This window comes from Prosopis cineraria, unplaced genomic scaffold (assembly GCF_029017545.1).
Source record: "Prosopis cineraria cultivar Desert tree isolate PC_DT_omini unplaced genomic scaffold, ASM2901754v1 PC9, whole genome shotgun sequence".
Classification (NCBI taxonomy): domain Eukaryota; kingdom Viridiplantae; phylum Streptophyta; class Magnoliopsida; order Fabales; family Fabaceae; genus Prosopis; species Prosopis cineraria.
Window position 1 is genome coordinate 1,392,099 of NW_026555340.1, and position 23,569 is coordinate 1,415,667.

General features: G+C 36.1%; 2 protein-coding genes across 3 annotated transcripts; one reads left to right on the forward strand and one right to left on the reverse strand.

Moving 5' to 3' along the window:
* Positions 1-1,343: 1,343 nt before the first annotated feature.
* On the reverse strand, positions 1,344-22,917 carry LOC129320088 (DExH-box ATP-dependent RNA helicase DExH9). Of its 2 annotated transcripts, XM_054965263.1 has the most exons (15): positions 22,738-22,917; positions 15,635-15,916; positions 15,310-15,510; positions 14,998-15,216; positions 13,851-14,186; positions 13,543-13,647; positions 12,411-12,521; positions 11,433-11,683; positions 7,800-7,923; positions 5,232-5,514; positions 4,988-5,142; positions 2,849-2,998; positions 2,523-2,755; positions 2,153-2,417; positions 1,344-2,048 (listed from the first exon to the last, which is right to left on the reverse strand). In XM_054965263.1, the coding sequence occupies exons 2-15, from the start codon at positions 15,893-15,895 to the stop codon at positions 1,770-1,772; spliced, it is 2,973 nt and encodes a 990-aa protein (XP_054821238.1). In that variant the 5' UTR covers positions 15,896-15,916; positions 22,738-22,917; the 3' UTR covers positions 1,344-1,769. The 2 variants fall into 2 exon arrangements, with proteins under 2 accessions (XP_054821238.1, XP_054821241.1); XM_054965266.1 differs by lacking the exon at positions 15,635-15,916.
* On the forward strand, positions 19,504-21,047 carry LOC129320365 (uncharacterized). The gene is made up of 3 exons (XM_054965786.1): positions 19,504-19,834; positions 20,120-20,301; positions 20,454-21,047. Exons 1-3 carry the CDS (start codon positions 19,504-19,506, stop codon positions 21,045-21,047), a joined length of 1,107 nt encoding a protein of 368 aa, XP_054821761.1.
* Positions 22,918-23,569: the final 652 nt, after the last annotated feature.

The window sequence follows — 23,569 nt, forward strand, 5'->3', positions numbered from 1 at the left end:
GCAAGCATGATGAATGCATGTATTAGTTCATCTTATTTTTGGATTAGTGAAGAATATTCAAACTAACTAAGCACATGAATCTAACATCATCATTGTTATCAACGAGCTGTGGTAAAATTGAGAAACTTTCAAAATGGTTCTTAGACATGGGTGATGGAGAGCTTGGACTATCACATAATGGTATAGTTGAAATTGATATTCCCCCTCAATTATTGATAACTAACTACATAGATCCAATGGTTACAATTGTGTTGTCAATCAACTCAAAATACCGATTGCTTTAAAGATTTATGCACAACTAAGTTTCTTAACAAGATTAATAGCTTTGGTTTACCTTCACATCAACTTACTCTAGAGGTTAGAGCCCCTATTATGCTTTTGAATAATATAAATCAAACTTTAGGTTTATCAATGGAACTAAATTACGCATCACTAAACTTGGCAAAATAGCAATGGAAGCTATAATATTGAATAGTTCAAGACCAAATCAAAAAATATTAACACATCACATAGATATGACTCCTTTAGAGAGTAGGTGGTCATTCCATATGCAAAGAAGGCAATTTCTAAGTGTTCTTTCATTTCCTATAACCATTGATAAAAGTCAAAGTCAATCATCATGTCATATTGAATTGTATTTATCCACACATATTTACACATGATCAATTACATGTTGCTCTTTCAAGGGCAGGGAGTAGAGGGGTTGAAGATTCTTTTACACAATAGTGAGAATAGGTCATAGTCAACAACTACAAATGATGTTTACATAGAAATTTCTAAAAATTTGCATTCGACAATTGATTGATTTGTGTGATAGTAATTAAACGTGGTTGAGACCCACCCTACCCCGTTGTATGCTAGTTTGTTCAGTTTAAGAGTTGCCTTGTTAATTGGATTGCCTTTTTACAATGATTTATATCTCGTGTAGTGGAAGTATTTGCTTCCATGCAAAGCACGAAATTGCATGCTAATTAGGTAGAGACCCAAAGGAGGGGCAAAACAATAACAATTCTTTTCATTTAAAAGCACATACAAAACAAACACATTAGTACATTATTTATAGGTCTCAACCATAATCTCCATTAAACTAAAATTATTTTAGAAATCCTAAAATTAAATGTAAAAATAACAATAAATGTAAAAAATAACAATAATTCAAATGACTACAATTTAAAAAATATTCTTAAGTAGTTCGAAAAATAAAATAAAATATTTTCTTCTTCAAATGTTCAATTTCTTTTTTTTTTTTCCTTTTCATCACTATGTTATTCTCATTAACAAAACGTGACATTTATAATAATCTATAAAATAACTTTCACCTCGTAAGCACTTCATCCAAGCACTAAACCGTACGCGTGCAACAGGCGCACATGAAAGTAGCTTATGCACACTTTAGATAAATAAATAAACTGTTACAAATAATTTAAAATATTTTGACTGGACATACGAGGACTCCAAAATTGAAGGAAGGAAATTGCACTTTTGCCTGTACGCATACTCAACATTGGTGTCCTCTGTTACAATACTGCACTGGCTTCATATTCTAAAACAGCTTTTTCAAATATGGCCTCAAGCTAGGTTACTCCAATGTACTTGGCTGCCAGTGACATCCAATTGCTCTAATGAAGCTACCCTTAAAAGCCTGACGATATAGCACTAGCTAAGAGATTTGCCATGTTGGTGACTGTACGGTCATATACTACAAAATTGATGGTGGGTAATCCCACGCTACTACGTAATTTATCATTTGTCTTCAGCTAGAAACTATCCTATAAATAGAGTGATGCGGCAAACACAATGTCCCTCTTGATCCTTGAAACAGCCTCTTCGAACTTAGCCTCGAGCTGCGTTTCTCCAATGGATTTGGCTGCCTGTATTAGCTGCTGAAGAAGTTCCTCGAGTCGTCTAATTGCCCTGATCAAGCTACCCTCAAAAACCTGAGTAATTTCCATGATATCATAGAATTTCGATCCTTTCGCCCATGCATAAACAGCCTCCATAATATCAGGCCTAAATGAACTCACGAAACTCTCCACATCAATTTGAACCTGATTTTGTTTTCGTATTGTGTTTCGGTACAAGAGTATGCATGATCACAGTTAGTTATGAACAAATAATCTGATGGCAGGGAAACAATGGATTCCGTCATTACCTTGCACTCAAGCTGAAGTTGTGCAACCCTCCTAGCAGTTTCTTGCAATTGAGAAAAGAGCAGGGCAAGTTCTTCCCGGGGCTTAGCAGCATCATGGACCTTCTCTTGCCAGACAAAACAAGAGAGCAGAGAAACCATCTCCTCCACCTTTATGTCCTTTAAGACCCCATTAAACATGAGTTCAGTCAGGGTCAGCTCATCAGCGGTGCTAATTTCACCAGCAACTTTCCCTTTCAGTTCCACGACATTCTCACTTGTAATATATCTGTAAATTAAAATTGAATATCGTTTCACACACCTAGTCAATCAGGAGACTCGCAAAAACATCAATACTGCAATTAATATATCACACATCAACAAATTTCATTACCCTAGCCTCCGAAGAACTCTCTTTCTTGCCTTAAGTTCATCCTTAAAAGCCAAAGCAGTAGAATTTCTTATTGTTCTCTTAATTGACTTTATCTTCGTAGCCAGTTCTTGCTTCTTATGCAAAGCTTTTAGTTTTTGCTTCAAACATGGAGACTTTACGATTTCATGCTTCTCAAACAGCCGCTCCAAAGCCTCTAACCTCCGAGATGCCTTTTTGTAAGAGTTGCTGTGAACCTAAAAAGAAAAGAAATCAGAACTACAATACTTTTGTTGGAACTAAACCCAAAAGGATGAAGAGAACAAGGCTATGATAAACAGATGAGAAACCTTCATGTCATCTTCAGGATCTAGAAGGGGCAACCCTTTTTCAGCAAATCTAGAAAGAGTTTCTGACACTTTCTTCAGCATGTTTTCCCGAGCTTCCAATGACAGAAGATCCTTTGGAATATATAGGCGCAGACTGCTTATTGTGTTAATCTATTCAGAATACAAGGCAGAAAACAGTTGAGCAAACATCATAACCACAAAGGATAAGAATGCTCAATAGCCAAGGCCCCTAAAGGTCAAATTGTATATTGCGAATATCAAAATCCTAAACACATAATTAAGAACCTTCACAAAGGTATGTTTATGTTTATTACCATGAACCAAAAGCTTATATAAAATTAAAAGGAAAAAATCAATGAAAAGCAAATATAAAATATAGTTTCAAGAATAAGATACAAGTTGTCAAAACTCTAGAGTTGGCTGAGCTTTTGAAATTATTGCATTGAATTGTCCATACTATATTGTACTACACAAACTCAGCATTGGTGTGCTCCAAGAAAATTATATTCTCTTCTATCCATTTATTAATTTTTCCCTTTTCTCCTCAATGGTACTATAGTATTATTATTATTTTTTTTTTAACACAAGGCCACAGTAAAACCGTGTAAGGTAACCAAAATCCGGTTATGTCCAAAGCTATAAAGCTTTTACAATCAATGGGCGGAGTATCAAATAAGCTAATGTCAAAATTCTCTATTGATGCCTTGTAGGCCATTAAATCGAAGCATTTATTGACTTCTTTGTAAACATGGTCAAAAGTAATATCCCAATCTCGCATGGTAAGATTTCTGATGTTTCTAATAATGGCACTACAATATTGCCTCCCTATATGGTTGATGCAATTCCAGCTACAACCAAAGCTAAGGGCAGAGAAGGGTAACTATTCCATTGTAACAGGTCCAGAAGAGTTCCCCTAACAAGTTTTGTTTGGGTTGCTGTATGAGAAAAAGGGCTCAGGAAATTTGCAAGTGAGAATAATGCATGCCTTCTTTTTCTTGGAGGAAGTGGTGATTTGACTTATTTTTTACGTTTGCATATTTTCAGTGTAGTAATCTCATTACATTACATTCCCTGCAAAGCTTTTCTTTTTCTTTTTCTTTCCCCTTTTTTTTTTGGTTGTGTTTTTGTGCAATTGTAGCGGCAACAGATAGGGGAGGAAAGGGACAGCACAAATGGATAGGAAGTTCAGAAGTGATTTGATAGACCAGAGATGCTACTACCCCCAAAGGGTACCTGGAGGGTAAAAACCGGATTGAAGTGTCAGGGAGAAGGCACAAACGAGGGACAGATTGGTGAATGCCCAGTACTAGGACCTAATTCCCGGTGTACCACGGTATTCATGGTGATCACTATCACTTGTAAACTGATGAATACTAAGATCAGTTCAGCTTCAAGTAATTTCATAGATTTGAAATACTTGGTGATAGTGAGCAAGTATGAGAAAGAATGAACCTGACAAAGGATTGTCCTTTGAAGAAGGCACATAAATTATTAATACATAAGAGGATCCAACATTCCTAGTAACATCTATACAGACCAAATTCATGCTTGCACATTGCAACATGGCAAAGGATCCTTAGGAAAATCGGGAATCTTTGTAGTAAATCAAATAACAATCCCATGGGATCTATGCCTTATATCAGGAAATCTGCGAACCAGCAAGTGAAAGGTTTAGATGAATTGTTCTGAGCTGGCACTTTCAATCTTCCAGCTTTCCTAGTAACAGGCCCAGAAGTGTTCTCCTCCCACCTTGTGTCTGGGTAGTTGGTTTTGAGAAAAAGGCCTCGAGAATATTCTTCAGTAAGAATATCTCATTTTTCTTGGAAGTAACTCACACTCCCAAATCCTTTGGGTCCCCCCCCCCCTTTTCAGTGAGAAAAGTAATTTATAATCAATCCATGGATGGGTAATGGGGACCATGCATGTTTAATACCCCCACTGTGGGGAATGGGAACTGGGATTTGGATTATTGCTAAGCTCCACTTTACCAGTGTAGAGGTTGGGATACATATACATGAGCGTGTTATACCATGTTAACAGAAAGGCCACAATTTTCTAGAACACAAACAGACAATAGTAAACAGAATTGCAAGATAGAGTCAGCAGATGTAATGCATAGATTCCAGCTTCAGATGTTACCTGAGAGATAGGAACTGAGACAACTACAGGATCTCCAACCTCTTTTATGGGGACTATCTTAACAAATTTTTTCCCAAATTTTTCTTTCCTCACCATACATCTTGTAAGAACGTCAACAGTGTAATTTGCATCTTCAGGTTTTACACTTGCATTATCTGGAAAGCATATTTGACTAAGTTACAATTGACAAACTAAAATGTGAGAATGAAAGAATAGGTAAACCAGGAACCATAGACATGCTTACCTTCAGAAGAACTCTTGATGCTTTGAAAATTAATGACCAAACCCCAAGTCACCTGGTCCTCAATAAATGACGGGGCAAGATCTTCATTGCTTGAACTGCATTGGAGAGACACGAGCCTGCCAGGCTGTAAAAAGGGTAAACAGTACCTTGGAGATAATACAATGTCACGAACCTCTCTGTTCAGAAGCCTATACTGCTCCAGCAGATTGTAATAATCCTTTAATTTGACCTCTTCTTCAATCACAATCGATTCCCTCTCTTCTTCAAGACCCTTTATTTGTTTCTGGACATAAAAATATGTTTGCATTTAAATGCAAACCAACAATACAAGGAAACGGATGCTTTCTTTTTTGATAAACATGAAACAGTTTTCAAGAGCAATATGAACAGAATATAAGAAAGTAGCATGATGAAATGTAAATACATCATACAAGAGCTGTATATCTAGGTTTCACTGTTGCAGGGTCCCAGAACCCCCAAATGTTGTACTTAAGATTAAAAATGGCAATGATATGGAAATGAAAGTATGAATAATGCATATAAAAAACAAAGAAATCGTTCAGTACATTGGTTTCTTGTATTTCAAAATATTTGTCTACTTGGGACAAGATACTAAGTATAAAATATCATTGTTCAATACCAAGAGAAGTACTTTAGAAAGCCTTGGAGAAGAAAAGAGTTCAGGTTGCCTATATTAAAACTATGTGTGAAGGGGCAACAACTAGCATAAGAACATCTGGCGATAAAGCAAAGAACTTTCCTATAAGGATTAGACTACATCAAAGATCATCTTTGAGTCCCTATTTGTTTGACTTAGTCTTAGAAGTTTTGACTGAATATATTCAAAAGAAAATCCCTAAATGCATGTTTTTTTGCAGATAATATAATTTTTATTGAAAAAATAAGAGAACAAATTAACTGCAAACTTGAGTTATGGAAGAGGACATTGGAGTTGAAAGATTTCTACCTAAGTAAGAGTAAAATAGAATATCTGCATTGTAATTTTGGAAGTAAAATTGGGAGATCATATTATACCTAAAGTAGAACAATTTAGATATTTGGGAGCTATTATTCAACATGAAGAGGAAATTGATGGAAATGTTGTACATAGGATACAAGCTAGGTGATTTGATTGGAAAAAAGCTAAGTTATTTGTGATTGAAAGGTACCTAATAAACTTAAAGGTAAGTTTTATCAAATCATGAGACCAGCTATATTATATGGTAGTAAATATTGGGCTTTTAAGGGACAGTAGAAGCATAAAGTTGGAGTAGCAAATATGAGAATATTGAAATGGATGTGCGGAGCATACGAGAAAGTATTGAGGGTAAAATAGTAGAAAATTATTTGAGATGATTTAGACACATATATAGAAAACCATAAGTGGCACAAGTGAGGAGAGTACAACAGATAATTTTGAGCCGTGTAAAGAGGGGTAGAGGAAGGCTAAAAAAAAAAAACACGTATGGAAGCTATTGCCGAGACCTTTTAATTAACAACATTCCTAAAAACTTGGTAAATAATAAAGCACAATGGAGTCATGCAATCCATGAAGCCGACCCCGCCTAATGGGATAAAGCTTATTCTTCTTGTTGTTGTATTATTATTCACATTGTCAAGAACCACTTTCAACGCAAAAGTTTACGTGATTAGCTGAAAGCCCATGATTGGTTTCAGTAATATCTCACACGATTCTTTTTCTTTTTTCTTTTGGATAATAAGTAGACTCCGCTAGTTAGCAAAAATTATCTCCCTCAAGGTACGAAAGGTAAGAGGTAGATCTCTCCTAACTAAATTGCTTCATGCATAAAGATTGGGATTCAAATCCCAACAACTTGCTTAAATGATGAGAGCCCTTACCACTCACGTCAACTTTAATTGGTAATATCTCACACATTTCTACACATGAAAAACCTTTAGAGTTTAAGTATTGGTAAGGCATTGGACTGGCATCATTAATTAGTATGCAATAAAAATTTTCACAGCATTTAAAATTCAAAGTTGTCAGGTGTCCATCATTTGGGGTGGTAATAAATAGCCAATAAAATGGAGGTTATCTTGGATGTTTGTGTTCAAAACTTAAGCATCAACATTTAATATAAAAATACCTAGGTAAGTCAGATGCAAGGATGAAAATAATGGTATATCAAAAAAATAATGGTATATCAAACACCTCATACTTAAAGCAAAATTCACAGGCAGAACAAAAACCATCCAAGATCATAAATATAATATGAAGTAACAATGTATAAGTGATATCGTTACATGATTCTCCCATTCTACCACTCAGTTAAACAAGAAGCCACTACCAGAAAAAGGAATTTCACATGAATAAATTGTAATACTAAACAGCTTCATTTTTCCCCTTAAGTTGGCTCCTAGTTTTCTTTTGTTAGTGCTTCTAATAAGAATTTTTTCATCCTCATCCAGTGGTACTTCATCTGCTTTCATTCTTGTAACACATTTAATGAAAGACAAAGTTTCACAAGGTCCATGTACAATTCAATTACATAAAATATAAACAGGGAAGAATATTAAAACTTCAAGCATCCATAAATTCAAACAAACCTCAAGATCAGGAATGGCACGATCAGCTTGGAACTGATAAAAAGAATTACGAAGCAAATTTTCAGGGTCACCATCCTCACAGCACATCTGGTTCAAAACTGTGTTGTAGCTTAATCGAAAGGCACTGATGCAAATGAGGGAAAAGTAATTAATATATATTAATTCATTTTAAAATGAAACAGAGAATATAGTATTGAATTGTCCATTTTTGGTGGTGTATCAATGAAACAAGACACCACATCAAAAGCTAATGAAACACAAAAGAGACAATTCCTTAATTTATTTGAGTTTCCAGCATCACAAAGTGAAGAAATCCCTATGTAAGTAATCATTAAGAAATGATGGAAAAATAAGCAGATTCTAGGAAATGTAAACATAATATACAAAGCAACACTTATGAACAGAAAATAATCATAAATTACCTAAATGTTTTAGCAGATATGAGAAAAAGTGGGCGTCGCACCTATTGAAGGAAAATTGATAGAAAATCGTTTGAGATGATTTGGACATGTAAAAAAAAGACCACGGAAGACACCTATGAGAAGAGCGGAACAGATAATTTTAAACCTTATCAAGAGGGGTAGAGGAAGGCCAAAGAGACACTTTTAAAAGTTGTTGATTGAGACCTTTTAGTTAACAATATTTCTAAAACTTTGATAAATGATAGAGCACAATGAAATCGTAAAATCCATATAGCCGACTCCATTTGATGGGATAAAGCTTGTTGCTGCTGTTGCTACTGTACCTAAATGTTTGAGGTATTATGAATGTCTCAAACACTCTCACAATATTTTTCCACCCCTCACCTCTCTCTCTTCTAACTTCACCCTCTTTTGGGTTTATTGCCATTTTCAAATCCTTGATATTACACATATTCCTGCCTAATCCTTCAATCTTCACCCATTAACCTTAAAATGGCCCATGAAGTGTGCACAGAGAGTTTACCATGTAAGTCTGCTATCAAAACTAGCAAAAATTAAACTTTCTTGAATAGCTTGAAGAGGTTTATCACAAGGCACTTAAGCTACAGTCATTGGTTAAATATCCGTGTTAGATGTTTCACATCCTGATACACACATCAGCCAAAAAACTTGCAACCTGAAATTATTTCTGAAAAATTCTGCGTGTATTGAAGGAAAAGAGCCGATGCATATATAGGAGAAAATAGGAGAGAATAATCTAATAAAATCCCTGAACTCCTAAAATATCTGAAACATAAAAGCTAGTAAAACCCATAAAGAAAATAACGTTGTACAGCAATCAGAAAAGGAAAAATAGGTCTACAAGCATTAATGGACCTAAAGCCCAGAAAAATAAAAGGCCCACATTCAACACAACCTAATCCCTAACAACCAGCCTACTGAGTGTCACAAACTAATGCTGCATTTGGGTGTTTTGTTTTGGATAGAATGGAATAGAGAAGCACGGAAAAAGGACTTATCCCATTATTCGGAAGATATTTTTAGGGGAGAGCGGAATGGCAAGAGATGGCCAACCAGGGCATTAATGGGAAACTGCCTTTAACACCTATGAGGGGTAGTATGAGTGGTTAGTCAAACTTTTTGGTATAGCACCTTCATGGGAGTCATGAACCCCATCTTAAGCCATATATAGGGAAGTTCCCCAATGCATGCTCTAATGATATATTGATTGATAGCAAATCTTGGGAAGAACATTTGCACTATCTATATCAGATTTTCCTCACTCTCTATTCATGAAAAACTATATGTCAACACTCCCAAGAGTTCCTTTCCCCAAAATCAGGCTGCTATCTTTGGTTTTATAGTATCTACACAGTGTGAAGTTGTCGATCCCAAGGTTAGAGCTATTAAAGTGCTAATTGAACCTAAATCTAATTTTTGAAGTGTGTGGTTTGCATGGCCTAGCTTTGTTTTATAGAAAGTTCACACGGAATTTAAAATCAACATGGCTCCTATCACAAATCATTTGAAAAGTCGCAAGTTTCAATGGACTTCTACATCTTGGCCAAAAAAAAAAAATGGATAGACTTATATATCTTCTCAAACCTTTCAATCCATGAAGTATGAGGTGCCTAAAACCCACATTGAGTAGTATGGGGTGCTCTTTGGGCTATTTAAGTAGGTCATTTTCTCCCATTTCAATGGCAAGCTTTTGGGATAGGGTTTCCCATCTCACTTAAGTACTATTGGTATCAAAGCTACTAACTGATAGCTTCAAAAATGCCTGTCTACAAAGAGTTGTGACTAGTGAAAGGCTCTGGTCAATGAGAAGTCAAGTGAGGCATCGCTAAGTGAAGGTAGCAAACTACAACTGCCAGATGCTGTCCTTTCAGGGGGCTAATTTATGGAGACTTTGGCAGCATGGGATGGCTAAGTTCCATATTGAGTAGCAAGGGATGCTCTCTGGGGTATTTAGGTAGTATGTATGCTAGAGGTTTGGTTTGATTGTTTCCCACCAGAAGACCAAGATCTTGAATCTAGATGACTTGTTTAGGGGGCACATGTTGAGCCAAAATTGATTGTGGATAATGCATGGCTACCACAACTCTAATACCATGTGGAAAAATGAAGGTCTTTGAATTGATTCCACCATCTTTTAACAAATCAGAATGCAGTGCACAATTTATAAAAGGGCTATGATTATTGTAGATGGATCAGATCCCAACACGTAGGTCAAGGGAACATAGGGAAACATAAATTAACTTATTATGTAGATATTTTGAAAATAATGCCTTGCTTGGTACCAGGAAAAAGTTTTTTATGGAAGTAGGCGGAAAATACTCAAACAGAAGTAGAAATAGAAACAGAAGTGGAAGTGACATAAAAATATTGAAGTGAGGCTTGAAGGGTAAATATGGAAGTGAGAACAATGGAATCTGAGCTCTTAGGGGGGATCACTTCTATCATTTTTTGTGGAAGTGAGTTCCTTCAAGAGCATAAAGTTGGAGTAGCAGAGATGAGAATGTTACGATGGATGTGCGGACATACACGTAAAGATAAAATTCGACATGAGCACGTACGTGAAAAAGTGAGGGTGGCATCTATTGAGGAAAAAATGATAGAAAATCGATTGAGATGGTTTGGGCATGTACAAAGAAGACCAAGGGAAGCACCAGTGAGAAGAGTGGAACATATAACTTTGAGTCCGATTAAGAGAGGTAGAGGAAGGCCTAAGAGAACACTCTTGGAAGTTGTTGAACGCGATCTCTTAATTAATAATATTCCTAAAAGCTTGATAAATGATAGAGCACAATGGCGTCTTGCAATCCATGTAGCCGACCCCACCTAGTGGGATAAAGGCTTGTTGTTGTTGTTGTTGTTGAGTTCCTTCAAGAATTGGGTTCCAGTGTAATAAACAAGCAAATTTTAGAGTTCCACTTCTCTAGTCCCAATTCCAACATACCAAACGAGGCATAAAGGGATTGAAAACTAGGACCTAAAAAAACAGTTCATAAGCAGACTAATAAGGAAAATGAGTATGCTGCCTTCAACAATACTTATATTAAAGAAATGAAATATAAATAATATTTAAAATTTAAGAAAGCAAATCCAGAGCTATTGTACACAATAACCAAAGTCTGTCAAAGTTAACAACTATTATCTAGCAGCACCATTGTGCAATGCATGCTGTACACAGTAATAAGCAATTCACCTGTTTAAACTGTCAGCTGCACCTTTAACCATCATTTTAGCAGTAGAAGGTTCCATCTTCTCATCAACCATGAGGATACAAATTCCCCGTTCATCAATACCTCGTCGACCAGCACGACCACTCATCTGTATATATTCACCACTGGATATCCGCCTAAATTTATCCCCATCAAATTTTCGGACATTTGTAAAAACAACTGTTTTTGCGGGCATGTTCAAACCGATGCTGAAGGTCTCCGTGGCAAACAAACACTAAAAAAAAAGATATATTTCAGTACATTTCAGAATATACCATGTCAATGATTTGTTTGTTTAAAAAAAAACTGATGAAATAACATGATTGTACCAAAATCTGAAAGAGTGATGTTAGCAGATCAGATATGAAGAATAATTTCACTGAGGAAAAAAGGACTGAGGAGAAGCTTCTTATTGATATGTAGGTGGTTTTGAATTCATCATATCAATATTGCTAGAGGTTGAGTAAGTTTTTCTGTGTATTCTACTGAAGAATAATCGAGTACATATAGATGTAGGAGGGACAATCAAATCTGATCGTATCAGAAAAACAAAAACTAAAACAGGAAAATCCATATAATTGAGGATATAAAACATACAACAACAAAAAGCCTTTATCCCACTAGGTGGACGATATAAAACATAAAATGAAAAAATTCTAATAATCAGGTTATATTAGGTAACTTAGGTAAGACACTTCTAATGGGCCTAAGCAAGCCCACTTCCAACAGATATTAAAGAGAAAAGAAAAATTAAAGGTTAATGAACAAGACAAATAGCCTATCATGCTTGGCAATAGATTCTATTATGGCTACTAAGACACTCATTATGCCGGCATTTAATAAGACATTTTAACAACTATGAAATAAATAAATTAAGCATTTAGTGAAACTAAAATTATTTACAAAAAATCAACATACACATAACAAGTAAAACCTCTTATCCAATTACTTTTTCTACTAACCTTAATTAGCCCTTCTTGAAATAAAATCTCAATCACTTCCTTCAAAATTGGGAGCAAGCCAGAGTGGTGTACTCCTATTCCACGTTTCAGCAAGGGCAACATGTTTGAAACCTATAATAAATTATACACCAGAAAATTGACTAACACATCCATATACAAAAGCATACAATTATAAAGGTACAATGAAGGTACTCTACAAGAATAATGCAGTTCTTTAATGCAGACACCATCCAATAATGAATAAAGACCAAAGTTCAAACAATTTATATATATATGTTTACTTTTAAATTAAGGCAGATTTAGTTTGTGGAATCTTCTAGGATTACTAAAAATTTTTGATGGTATAGAGTCTAGACAAATATTATTTGAATGTGGCTAGTATTCATTCTGAGGACTGGAATATATACAAGAGAGAGGAGCCTTGGTATTAATGGCTCATTCTCAGTTTGCATACCCCCTATCGGAGAATTCTTCTCAGCTATAACATGATAGCTATTAAATTAGATTTCTAAAAGCATTACTCATTCTTACAATTTATTTTTCTGTTATTCCATAGATAGGATAAGATATTGTAGTTTGTTTTAAATTTAAAAGTTCACTTTATGTTACAGATAAGATGTGTGGCTTCTATACTCATCAATCATCCCCATCTGCATGTCATGTCTGATCAGATTAAGTGAATAACACTGATTCAGCCCTTGCTCTGGTCTTCATCTCTTGCTCTGTTTCACATCAGAAACTAAGAAACGTGTTCCTTGCTAGAATTTGCCAAACAGCCCATCAAGCCCAATCCCATTATTGTAAATAATGTTTAAAGAAGCCACACAACCACCAAACAGACACTTAAATTTCTAAACTTAATTGATTAAATCCCAATTATTACACCGCCCAATCATGCCCTGCTTTCTAAACTACAAAGTGCAAAAGAACTACCCAATTTGTCTTTAACTCATGCCTTTCCTTGTACAATTGGCTCCATTTAGTTCAAACTCGTATAAGAACCTAAATTTTCTGGTTTCAACAATCCCAGATGCACTAAATATCAGAAAAGTGCATTAGAGATGGCAATGTGCACAAAAAAATTAAAATATGTAGTTTAGAGAGACAGAGAGAACTTGAGAATGTAACTTACCTGAGGTAGCTTCTTATCATCGTCTGAAAGCATATCCATAGCACTCCAAAAGATTCTTTCTATGTTTTCCTTTTCATCATCCCCATTAAGGTCCATTTTTGCCATCTAAATAAGAAGAAAACAAAACCCATAAGGAAGATCAAGCTTAGGACAGGAAATTAGTTCAACTTGTTACACCAAATGTAATGCAGCTTAGGATCAGAAACATCCTTCAGTAGCCTGTTTCAGCAGATAACCAGCAGAAAACTAAGGATCTAAAGAGGAAGGCCATCAATTAAAAAAAAAAAATTGCAAAAGCAAGTTGTCACCTGCATTGCAAGTAGCTCACACTCTCGTTTGCTAAAGCTGAAAAGTATAACAGGATCATATTCGCGCTGAATGATCATTTTCACCATCTTAAATATGTCACTTTCTTCACCAACTCTAGCTAGGGCCAAGCCCTTCAACTTGCCATTTTCCCTTTTATTATTACCCTCATTATTGGGAATGAGGGCATTTAAAGCTCTTTGAAAACTGTCTTCACGAAATTTTCCCTTGTCATCCACAACCAAGTACAGACCATTACCTCCAGAAGGAAAAATATAATGCTGGAGAGGAGTTGGTCGGTAATCAGTATAAACAATATGACAAGGCTGTTGGTGCACCTGCAAGTAATCTACCAAATCAGGCCACCTATCTATATGATCCCCATAAAAGTGAGACATAATTCAGTTGGCTATAATTAATTAGTGAAAAATACTACCCAGTCACAACTCCTTTTATGCCCGATACAAATAGATGGTGTAATAAATTTTAATTTCAAGTGCCAACGATTCAAGCTTTCAAAATCTCATTAAAGAGCCAAAAATTTAAATGCAACAAAAGGTCAAACCCGTGAAAATTAACCGCAAGATGTTGCAGATAAACTTCTAAAAGACATTGAAACTCCAAATAGAATTATCGATGCATTTAATTTTTCCCATTAGATTATTATAAATGAATGAGGTCATTGGTGATTTAATCGAGAAAAAAAGCAGATAAACTGTAAAAAGAAATCAGGACTCAAATATATACACACACACAAACTTTATGTGACCAGTTTAAGCCCAAAATCCGAACATACTAAATGACATAAACTAGTGACAAGTTGTAAATACACTTTCAAGACTATGAAATGACTCTATATATAACTGCAGTCTTTTTCGCTGATCAAATAAGTGCTCATTCCATTATCAAATCATTCCCGACCCTATTTTCACACATAAATAAATAAATAAAATGAGAGTAGAGGAGAGAAGTGGGGGAGAGAGAGAAGAAAATAACTTGCAAATAAGGTTATGTCTGCATCTAAATGATGTATTAGAGTGTCCTAGTCAAAAGGTCTGAGTATATGAATTGTCTCTAATGCATTAATGCTGAGAAATTGCTCTACATGTATAGACCAACTATCAGAAGATCTAAGCAAGTGCATATCACCTTGGCAACCCAATCAGCGAATTCCTTTGCATTCGGCACAGTCGCAGATAAAAAAACAAAATGGGAATTCTTGGGCGACATGACAATGCTCTCCTCCCAAACCACACCTCTTTCACGATCACGCATGTAATGTACCTCATCAAAAATGATCCAAGCCACCTCCCTTGTGACCTCTGATCCTTTGTACTGCATACTACGCCAGATTTCTGTAGTCATCACCTGAAATATATACAAAGACATAACAATCCATTTATACGAGTAAATTGTACAGTGTGGCTCCAGTAACAATTTAAATTTAAACAAATGACTCACCAAGCAAGAAGCATTGGGATCAATTGTTACATCTCCAGTCATCAGACCAACATCAGAAAATTCTTCTTTAAACTCTCTATACTTCTGATTGCTCAGTGCCTTAATAGGTGAAGTGTATATCACTCGTTGTCCATTATGAATAGACATAGCAATAGCATATAACGCGACAACTGTTTTTCCAGCAGATGTATGCGCAGATACCTATAAGAAATTTGCAGCACCAGAAAATAATTATCTACAAGAAAGATAGATAAGATTTACCCAAAACAATCAAAATAATAAGAACTTTGGGACTGATTTTACATCTTCCCTATTAGGAAAGTACCATGACAGATTCGCCTTTTTCAAGGCAACTGATAGCTTCCGACTGAAAAGGGTCAAGAGTGAAAGGGAACTTTTTGGCAGGGTCAGAATGATGTGAAGCTATGGACTGAGGAGACAGAACAAAACCCTCTGGGTAAGAAACATCATGCACACATGCCACAGGTTCATCAACCAATTCTGAAGCATATTCTCCCTGTTGTCTTTGCGAAGGGCAAGTTTCATCAGATTCATCTTCAAGAAACTTCCTCTTCAATGACCCCATTAGAGCTTCAAATTAAGAATTCTAAAGAAAACCCCATCAGATGAACAGCAAAATTAAGAGTGAAAATCAAACTATTCAAGACTGTGATTCTCTCGTTCCAGGCACTAGTAAAAGTTCAACCAATAAATATGTATAATACAATTCACCAACTTTGAACTAACATAAAAGAAATTATTTTTAATCTATTATTTGAAAAACAAATTGTACAAAAATTAGAATAACCAATTCTATACTAATTTTTTCAAATAACAATGATTATAATTTTCTTTTTATCTCTCACAAGGATTTATCAAGCACAACTAATTTTCTTTTTATCTATACATTGTATGATGTGTAAACTAGATAATTAGAGGATAATTTAGAAACAGTTAGTTACCGTTATACTGTGACCGTTAATCCTATTTAGCACCCTAGGGGAACCTATATAAAGAGACTCTGTAATTGTTCAGTATGGTTGAAATAATATTTCAGAGTACTATTCAGAAATTCTCTCTCTTTCCTTCTATCTCTCTCATCTCTCTCCTATTCTTCTCTATTCTTTCCTATTCTACACATCAGTGGTATCAGAGCTGGCAGTGCTCGACCTGTATGCCTAAAACGAGATCACAGAGATTGCAACATACCATGGCAGATAACAATGAGTTGGCTAATCTCCCAAGTGACGTGCAAGCTCCCACCAGTCAAGTTGCTCAGATAGTACGTGATCGTACTGATACATTCGATGAAGGACGTGCAAGTCATAATCAGCGCAGAGGACGACCAAGACCAGAAAACCATGAGTACCAACCTCACGCATTTTACAAAAATGGAGTTTCCCAGACTCCAAAGAAGTGATATCGTGGGATAGATCTTGAAGTGTGAATTCTATTTTCAAATAGACAACACACTTGAAAATTGGAAGGTGCTTATGGCAAGTTTACACCTTGATGAGAAGGCATGGCAATGGCATCAAGGACTCACTGCATCAGACGAAAGTGGCCGATGGACTTGGAGGAATATGTCGAAGAACTGAAGCAGAGATTCAGACCCACCTATAAGGCTCCCATGGAAGATCTCATGAAGCTTCGACAAATAGGTTCTCTTGAGGAATTCGATGATGAGTTTGATGCCATCACTTGCAAGATTAGACTTTTAGAAGACTATCTAGTTCAAACATATATAGCAGGCTTGGAGGAAGAATTTGCAACTCAGGTTCGAATGTTTCAACCAAGAACGTTATGAGAAGCGAGAAATATAGCACGTACGCATGAGGTGAATTGTCAGAAAGCACAGACGAAGATGCGTGGCACGGATTCGAGACAACATCAGCTTCAGTAGGTTCGAAACTCAGAGTCGAGACTGCAAGGGGTGTCTTGGATACTTATCCAAGTGAGCAGAGAGGGTCAACTAGGTGGAGAGATGTGAAGACTCCATCTGGCAGTGTTGGGTCTTCTTTTAGTAAGGGTAAAACGGTTCAATCCTCAAATTCTCTTTCTTTCGCACCCAAGACAGCTTCTTTTGCCTCTGTTTCTTCTCACGCAGGTGCTGGGTCTTCAAGAATAAATTCCAGCAACACACGAACGCTAACCCTAGAAGAAGTAAAGGAATTACGAGCCAAAAATGTATGTTTCTACTGTCAGCAACCTTTTTCCAAGGACCATATATGTTCTCAAACTCAAAGGATGCAGTTGCAACTCGCTGAATTGGAAGAGGTGGCATTCAAGGAAGCTGACGAGGACATGAATCCAGAAGTTGAAGCACCAAAAAAATTTGAATATGTACTAGAGGACTCTGAATGTTTGCAAATTTCACTACATGCCATACAAGGAAGTGTGAGACCCTCTGCTATGAGAAACATAGGATATGTGGGTCGAAGGCAAGTACAAATTCTCATAGATAACGGAGCTTTTCATGCCTACATGGACTGTGACTTGGCTAGGAAGCTTGGTTGAAAGGGAAATTTCAAACCTGTGGCAAAAGTGGAAGTGGCAGGGGGTGGAAAATTGAAAGAATATGGGATTTTAAAGAGGGTGAAGTGGAAGATGCAGGGTGAGGAGTTCAAAGGAGACTTGCAAATAATGGAAGTCAAGACCTATGACATGGTTTTAAGTTTATCTTGGCTTAAAACCATCCATCAGGCTCATTGGGATTATGACAAATTGTCAATGACCTTTTGGTATAATGGGAAAATATGTAAATTGCAGTCTCTAGGATCTATAGGGTGTAAAATTGTTGATTTTAAAAAGACTAAAAATGAATTAGAAGCTGGAGGACAGATGTTTATGCTACAATTAGTGGAAAAGGAGGATGAAGAGCTATGTTATTTTCAGTTGCAGGGGGAGAATGGTTCTGAAAAAGCTGTTCAAGGATTGTTGCTGGAATTTTCAGATGTATTCAAGGAGCCTAAATCTCTTCCCCCTTTGAGAGAGGGCCACAACCATCCTATTATTTTACAAGAAAGTTCTGATCCAGTCAACTTAAGGCCTTACCGATATCCAGCAACTCAAAAGAATGCCATTGAAGACATGGTGAAGGAGCTATTACAATCTCAAATCATTCAAGAAAGTAGCTCACCATTTTCTTCACCAATTGTGTTGGTGAAAAAGAAAGATGGATCATGGCGCATGTGCATCGATTATAGAGAACTTAACAAGAGGACAGTCAAGAATAAATACCCTATTCCGCTTGTGGAAGAGCTTTTGGATGAATTAAGGGCTGCTAAATGGTTCACTAAGCTGGATCTAAGGGCTGGTTATCATCAGATTCGGATGGAGCCTACAAACATCTATAAAACAGCCTTTCATACTCATTCGGGTCACTATGAGTGGTTAGTGATGCCTTTTGGGCTCACTAATGCACCCACAACTTTTCAGAGTGCCATGAATAGTATATTCAGGGAGTATTTACGAAAATTTGTCTTAGTTTTCTTTGATGATATTTTGATTTATAGTCCCTGTTTAGAATCTCACACACGACACTTGCGTTTGGTTCTGGAAATTCTAAGGAAAAATTGTTTTTTTGTGAAGGAAAGCAAGTGTACTTTCACTGCAACACAAGTAGAATATTTGGGACACATTATAAGTGGAGGAGTTGTCTCAACTGATCCCAAGAAGATCAAAGCAGTCATGGATTGGCCTGAACCAACCACAGTAAAACAACTAAGATCATTTTTGGGACTTGCGGGTTATTATAAGAGGTTTATTAGGGGTTATGGTTCCTTAACTAAGCCCCTAACTGAACTGCTCAAGAAGAATAATTTTCATTGGTCAGAATTGGCTGTTGTTACATTCAAAAAGTTGAAAGAAACACTGGTGGCAGCCCCTGTTCTTGCTCTTCCAGATTTTTCGCAAGTGTTTGTGGTTGAGACTGATGCTTGTAGCTCGGGCATTGGTGCTGTTCTGATGCAAAGGGGTCAACCTATTGCCTTTTTCAGCAAGGCTGTGGCTCCTAGGCATCTGAATCTCTCTATCTATGAGAAGGAATTGTTGGGGGTAGTACAAGCTATGGAACATTAGCATCAATATCTTGAAGGAAGGCGGTTTATCATTAAACCTGATCAGCAAAGTCTTAAATACTTGTTAGATCAGAAGCTTCAAACTGCATTTCAAATGTATTGGGTGACTAAACTTATGGGATACGATTATGAAATACATTATAGAAGGGGCAACGATAATAATGCAGCTAATGCTCTTTCAAGGATGCCAAAAAGTGAGTTTTTCCATGTGTCTTTGCAGACTTGTTCAGATTTCCTTTTTCTGGAAATCCAAAAGAGCTGGGATGAGAATGTTGATTTGCAAGCTTTAAAAGCTCATTTGCAACAGAAGGGACATGTAGAAGGCAACTATTCTTGGGATGGTCAGCATTTAAGAAGGAATGGCAGATTAGTGGTGGGAAATATTCCAAGTGTAAGGCAGAAAATATTGGAATGGCTTCATGCAAGTCCACAAGGAGGACATTCAGGTGTACAAGCTACTTATCAAAGAGTCAAAAAGTTATTTTGGTGGCAAAAATTATTTGATGACATCAAGGAGTTTGTAAGGCACTGTGATAGCAAGATGTAAGTCTGAATCAGTGGCTTACCCAGGGTTGCTACAGCCTCCACCTATTCCAAGTCGAGTTTGGAAGAGTGTGACTATGGATTTTATAGATGGGTTGCCCAAATCAAATAGGAAAGACACTATTTGGGTGATCATTGATCATTTTAGTAACTATGCTCACTTTTGTCTTTATCTCATCCTTTTACAGCATCTACCTTGGCACAGGAATTTTTAGACCATGTGTACAAATTGCATGGGTCACTGGTCGAGATTATTAGCGATAGAGATCCCCTCTTTATCAGTAATTTTTGGAGGGAATCTTTGAAGGTTTTGGGAGTGGAACAGAAGCTTACCTCCTCGTATCACCCACAAATAGATGGGCAGTCAGAGGTGCTTAATCGTTGTTCGGAAAATTATCTGAGGTGTAGTGCTAGGAAAGACCTAAGGAGTGGCACAAATGGCTTTCTTTAGCAGAGTGGTGGTATAACACATCCTATCACACTTCTACAAAAACTACTCCTTATGAACTGTTGTATGGACAGGTTCCTCGTATGCATATTCCATATTTGCCTAGAGATGTGGTAGTGGAAGCTGTTGACAGAACTTTTTCAGCAAGAGAAGAGACTTTAGCAATGGTGAAATATCATCTCAATAGGGCTGTGAATAGAATGAAGCAAAAAGCAGATTTGCACAGAAGTGATAGAGAGTTTGAGGAAGGACAATGGGTATTTCTTAAATTACAGCCTTATCGTCAGATTTCTACAGCCTCAAGAAGCTCTCAAAAATTAGCTCCAAGATATTTTGGGCCTTATAGAATCTGTAAGAAGATAGGGCCAGTGGCATATGAGCTGGAATTACCTCCAAAATCAAGGGTTCACTCTACTTTGCATGTTTCATTGCTCAAATTATGCACTGATCCTTCAGTAAAGCAGCAGCATCCCCCTATTGATTGGCCAGAATCTCCTTCAGATTTGATTCCAGACAAAATATTGAATGAACAGAGGGGTAGAAGAAAAGGCAGGATTATTACGGAAGTTCTTGTGAAATGGAAGAACCTTCCAGATGAAGAGGCTAGCTGGATTTCTTTGTTTCAGTTACAGAAACAGCACCCTAGTTTTGTCACTTCTAACCCTTGAGGTCAAGGGTTCTTGAGGGGGGGTATTGATTCGTAAACTAGATAATTAGAGGATAATTCAGAAACGGTTAGTTACCATTAGACCGTGACCATTAATCCTATTCAACACCCTAGGGGAACCTATATAAAGAGACTATGTAATTGTTCGGTATGATTGAAATAATATTTCAGAGTACTATTCAGAAATTCTCTCTCTTTCCTTCTATCTCTCGTTTCTCTCCTATTCTTCTCTATTCTTTCCTATTCTACACATCATTGTAGTTCCCTTTTCTAAGTCCAAAGAAGAAAGTTGGTATTGTTTGATTCAACTTTTCTGCATGAACTTGTCTGCAAAAAGAATGATTGAACCAAAATGCAAAATGTAAGAAAAATGCATACTCAACCTAGAAATATATGGTAAGAACAGATGAAAGAAAGGAATTCTATTCAACGCAACATCTACATGCAACCAGTGAGCAAGAATCTCATTCAAATGCTCCCTAATAGCCCAAGGAGAATCTCCTGGATACAAGGACTCCAATATACTTCTCTGCCTAGGGACTTCTTTCTTATTTATAGAAAAAATAAGATCACCAAATCTGGACCAAACCAATAAATTTTATCACCCAAATCAATATCTAATCTCAATCTAAAATCCAAGTTAAAGACCTTGGATAAATGACGTATTTCCTAGTTATGGAAGTGGCAATGACCAGAAAAGGGATAAATGTGACCCCCAAAAAGTGCACTCTTGACCTGTTGCGAGAAACAGGGAACGCTTGGTGCAAGACCAGATGAGACACCTATGGAAGCCTCATGTAACATACAAATTAAGCCAAATAATGTAGCTGTAGACTCTGAAAGGTATAGAAGACTTGTGGGAAAACTAACATACTTGACTCACACCCATCCGGATATTAATTATTCTCTCGGAGTTGTGAGCACATGGAAGTTGTTTACTGAATATTGAGATATTTAAACTAAACCCCGAGAGAGGCATCTTTTAACAGCATAGAGCCAGGAATATAGAAGTCCATACAGAGCAAGGAATATCCACCACTGGAAAATGCACATATGTGTGCGGGAACTTGATTACTTGGAGAAGTAAAAAGCAATCAGTTGTTTCAAGAAGCAGTGCTGAATCTGAGATTAGAGCTGTTGCACTCAAAATCTGCGAAGAAATATGGATTACTGGACTGCTAAAGGAATTGAAGCCTTCATATGATGGCCCTACGAAGCTAAGGTGTGATAACAAGGCCAGCATTGAGATGACCAAGAATCCTGTGTGCCATGACAAAACCAAACATGTTGAAATTGATAAGCACAAGTGGAAGGAGGTCTTATTGACCTATCCTACATATGCTCAGCTGATGAAATAGTTGACATTATGACAAAGCCTCTGGCCAGAGTTCAATTTGAAGGATTAAGAAGCAAGCTGGGGATGATTTATAATACTTTGTGTTTTACTCAGCCTTCGCTCCTTCTCTGTTTTTTTTTTTTTCTGTTTTTATTATGTTTTATTCGTTTCCTTTTTTAGTCAGTTTCTTGTGTCATTCTCATGTATTTCTTGAGGAAAGTTTTTCTTCCTAATTTTTAGTTATCCTGATTGTAAAAACTTTAAAACAAAGCAACAACAATCGCGCAGGGAAAAGAAAAGGCGGGGAACAAATTCAAATATAGATTCAAAGCCAGATTAAACAAATCAATCTAACCGGATTTTCGGAGTAGACGAAGCCCTAGGTTTCGAACCTTCTTCACGACTTGCCCAAGAACAACCACGCAGGGCTGCTAACTGTGGACGGCGTCACGGAGTATGGAATGCTTGCTCGTCAAAGAAAAACGGATCCTCTACTACGAGACTGTTTTGCCGGGCTCCCCAGTAATGCCAGGGATAATAGTTTTGGCCGATTGGGATAATATTAGGACCCGTTTGAAAACTTGTTCACAGTTTTTTATTTTTTAAAATAAAAAAATAAGAAAATTTATTTAATAGTGTAATTTTAAAAAATATTTTAAAAAAAAAATAAAATATTATTTTAAAGAACAGAAAAATGGAAACAACTTTTAAATATTTTGTGATTATTATTTTGAAGAACAAAGAAAAATGAAAAAAATATCTATTTTCATTATTTTTTTTTCAAAATATGTTCTACAAACCACTAATTCTCAGAATAATAAAATAAAAACAGTTTTAAATAGCCCCTTAAAATAAAATATACTTTCTTAATTAAAAAATATAAGATATTTTTTAAAGAATTGAATGTTCAAAATTAAGTTATTTTTAATTTTTTAAGGTATAATTATTATTTTTTACCAAAAATGCCCCTGTTGACTTTATATTTATTATAGGGTATTTAATAGGGATAAATATAAAAAAGATAAGATTAGTTTAAAAGTAAAAAACTATTTTATTGAGGATGAGATTCGATTAAAAATGCCTTATATTTTTAAACGGAGGGAGTAGGTTATTATCAAAATAATAATAATAATAATGATAATGTTTAGGTCAAAAATTAATTACATTTTAATCATTAAGATTAATTA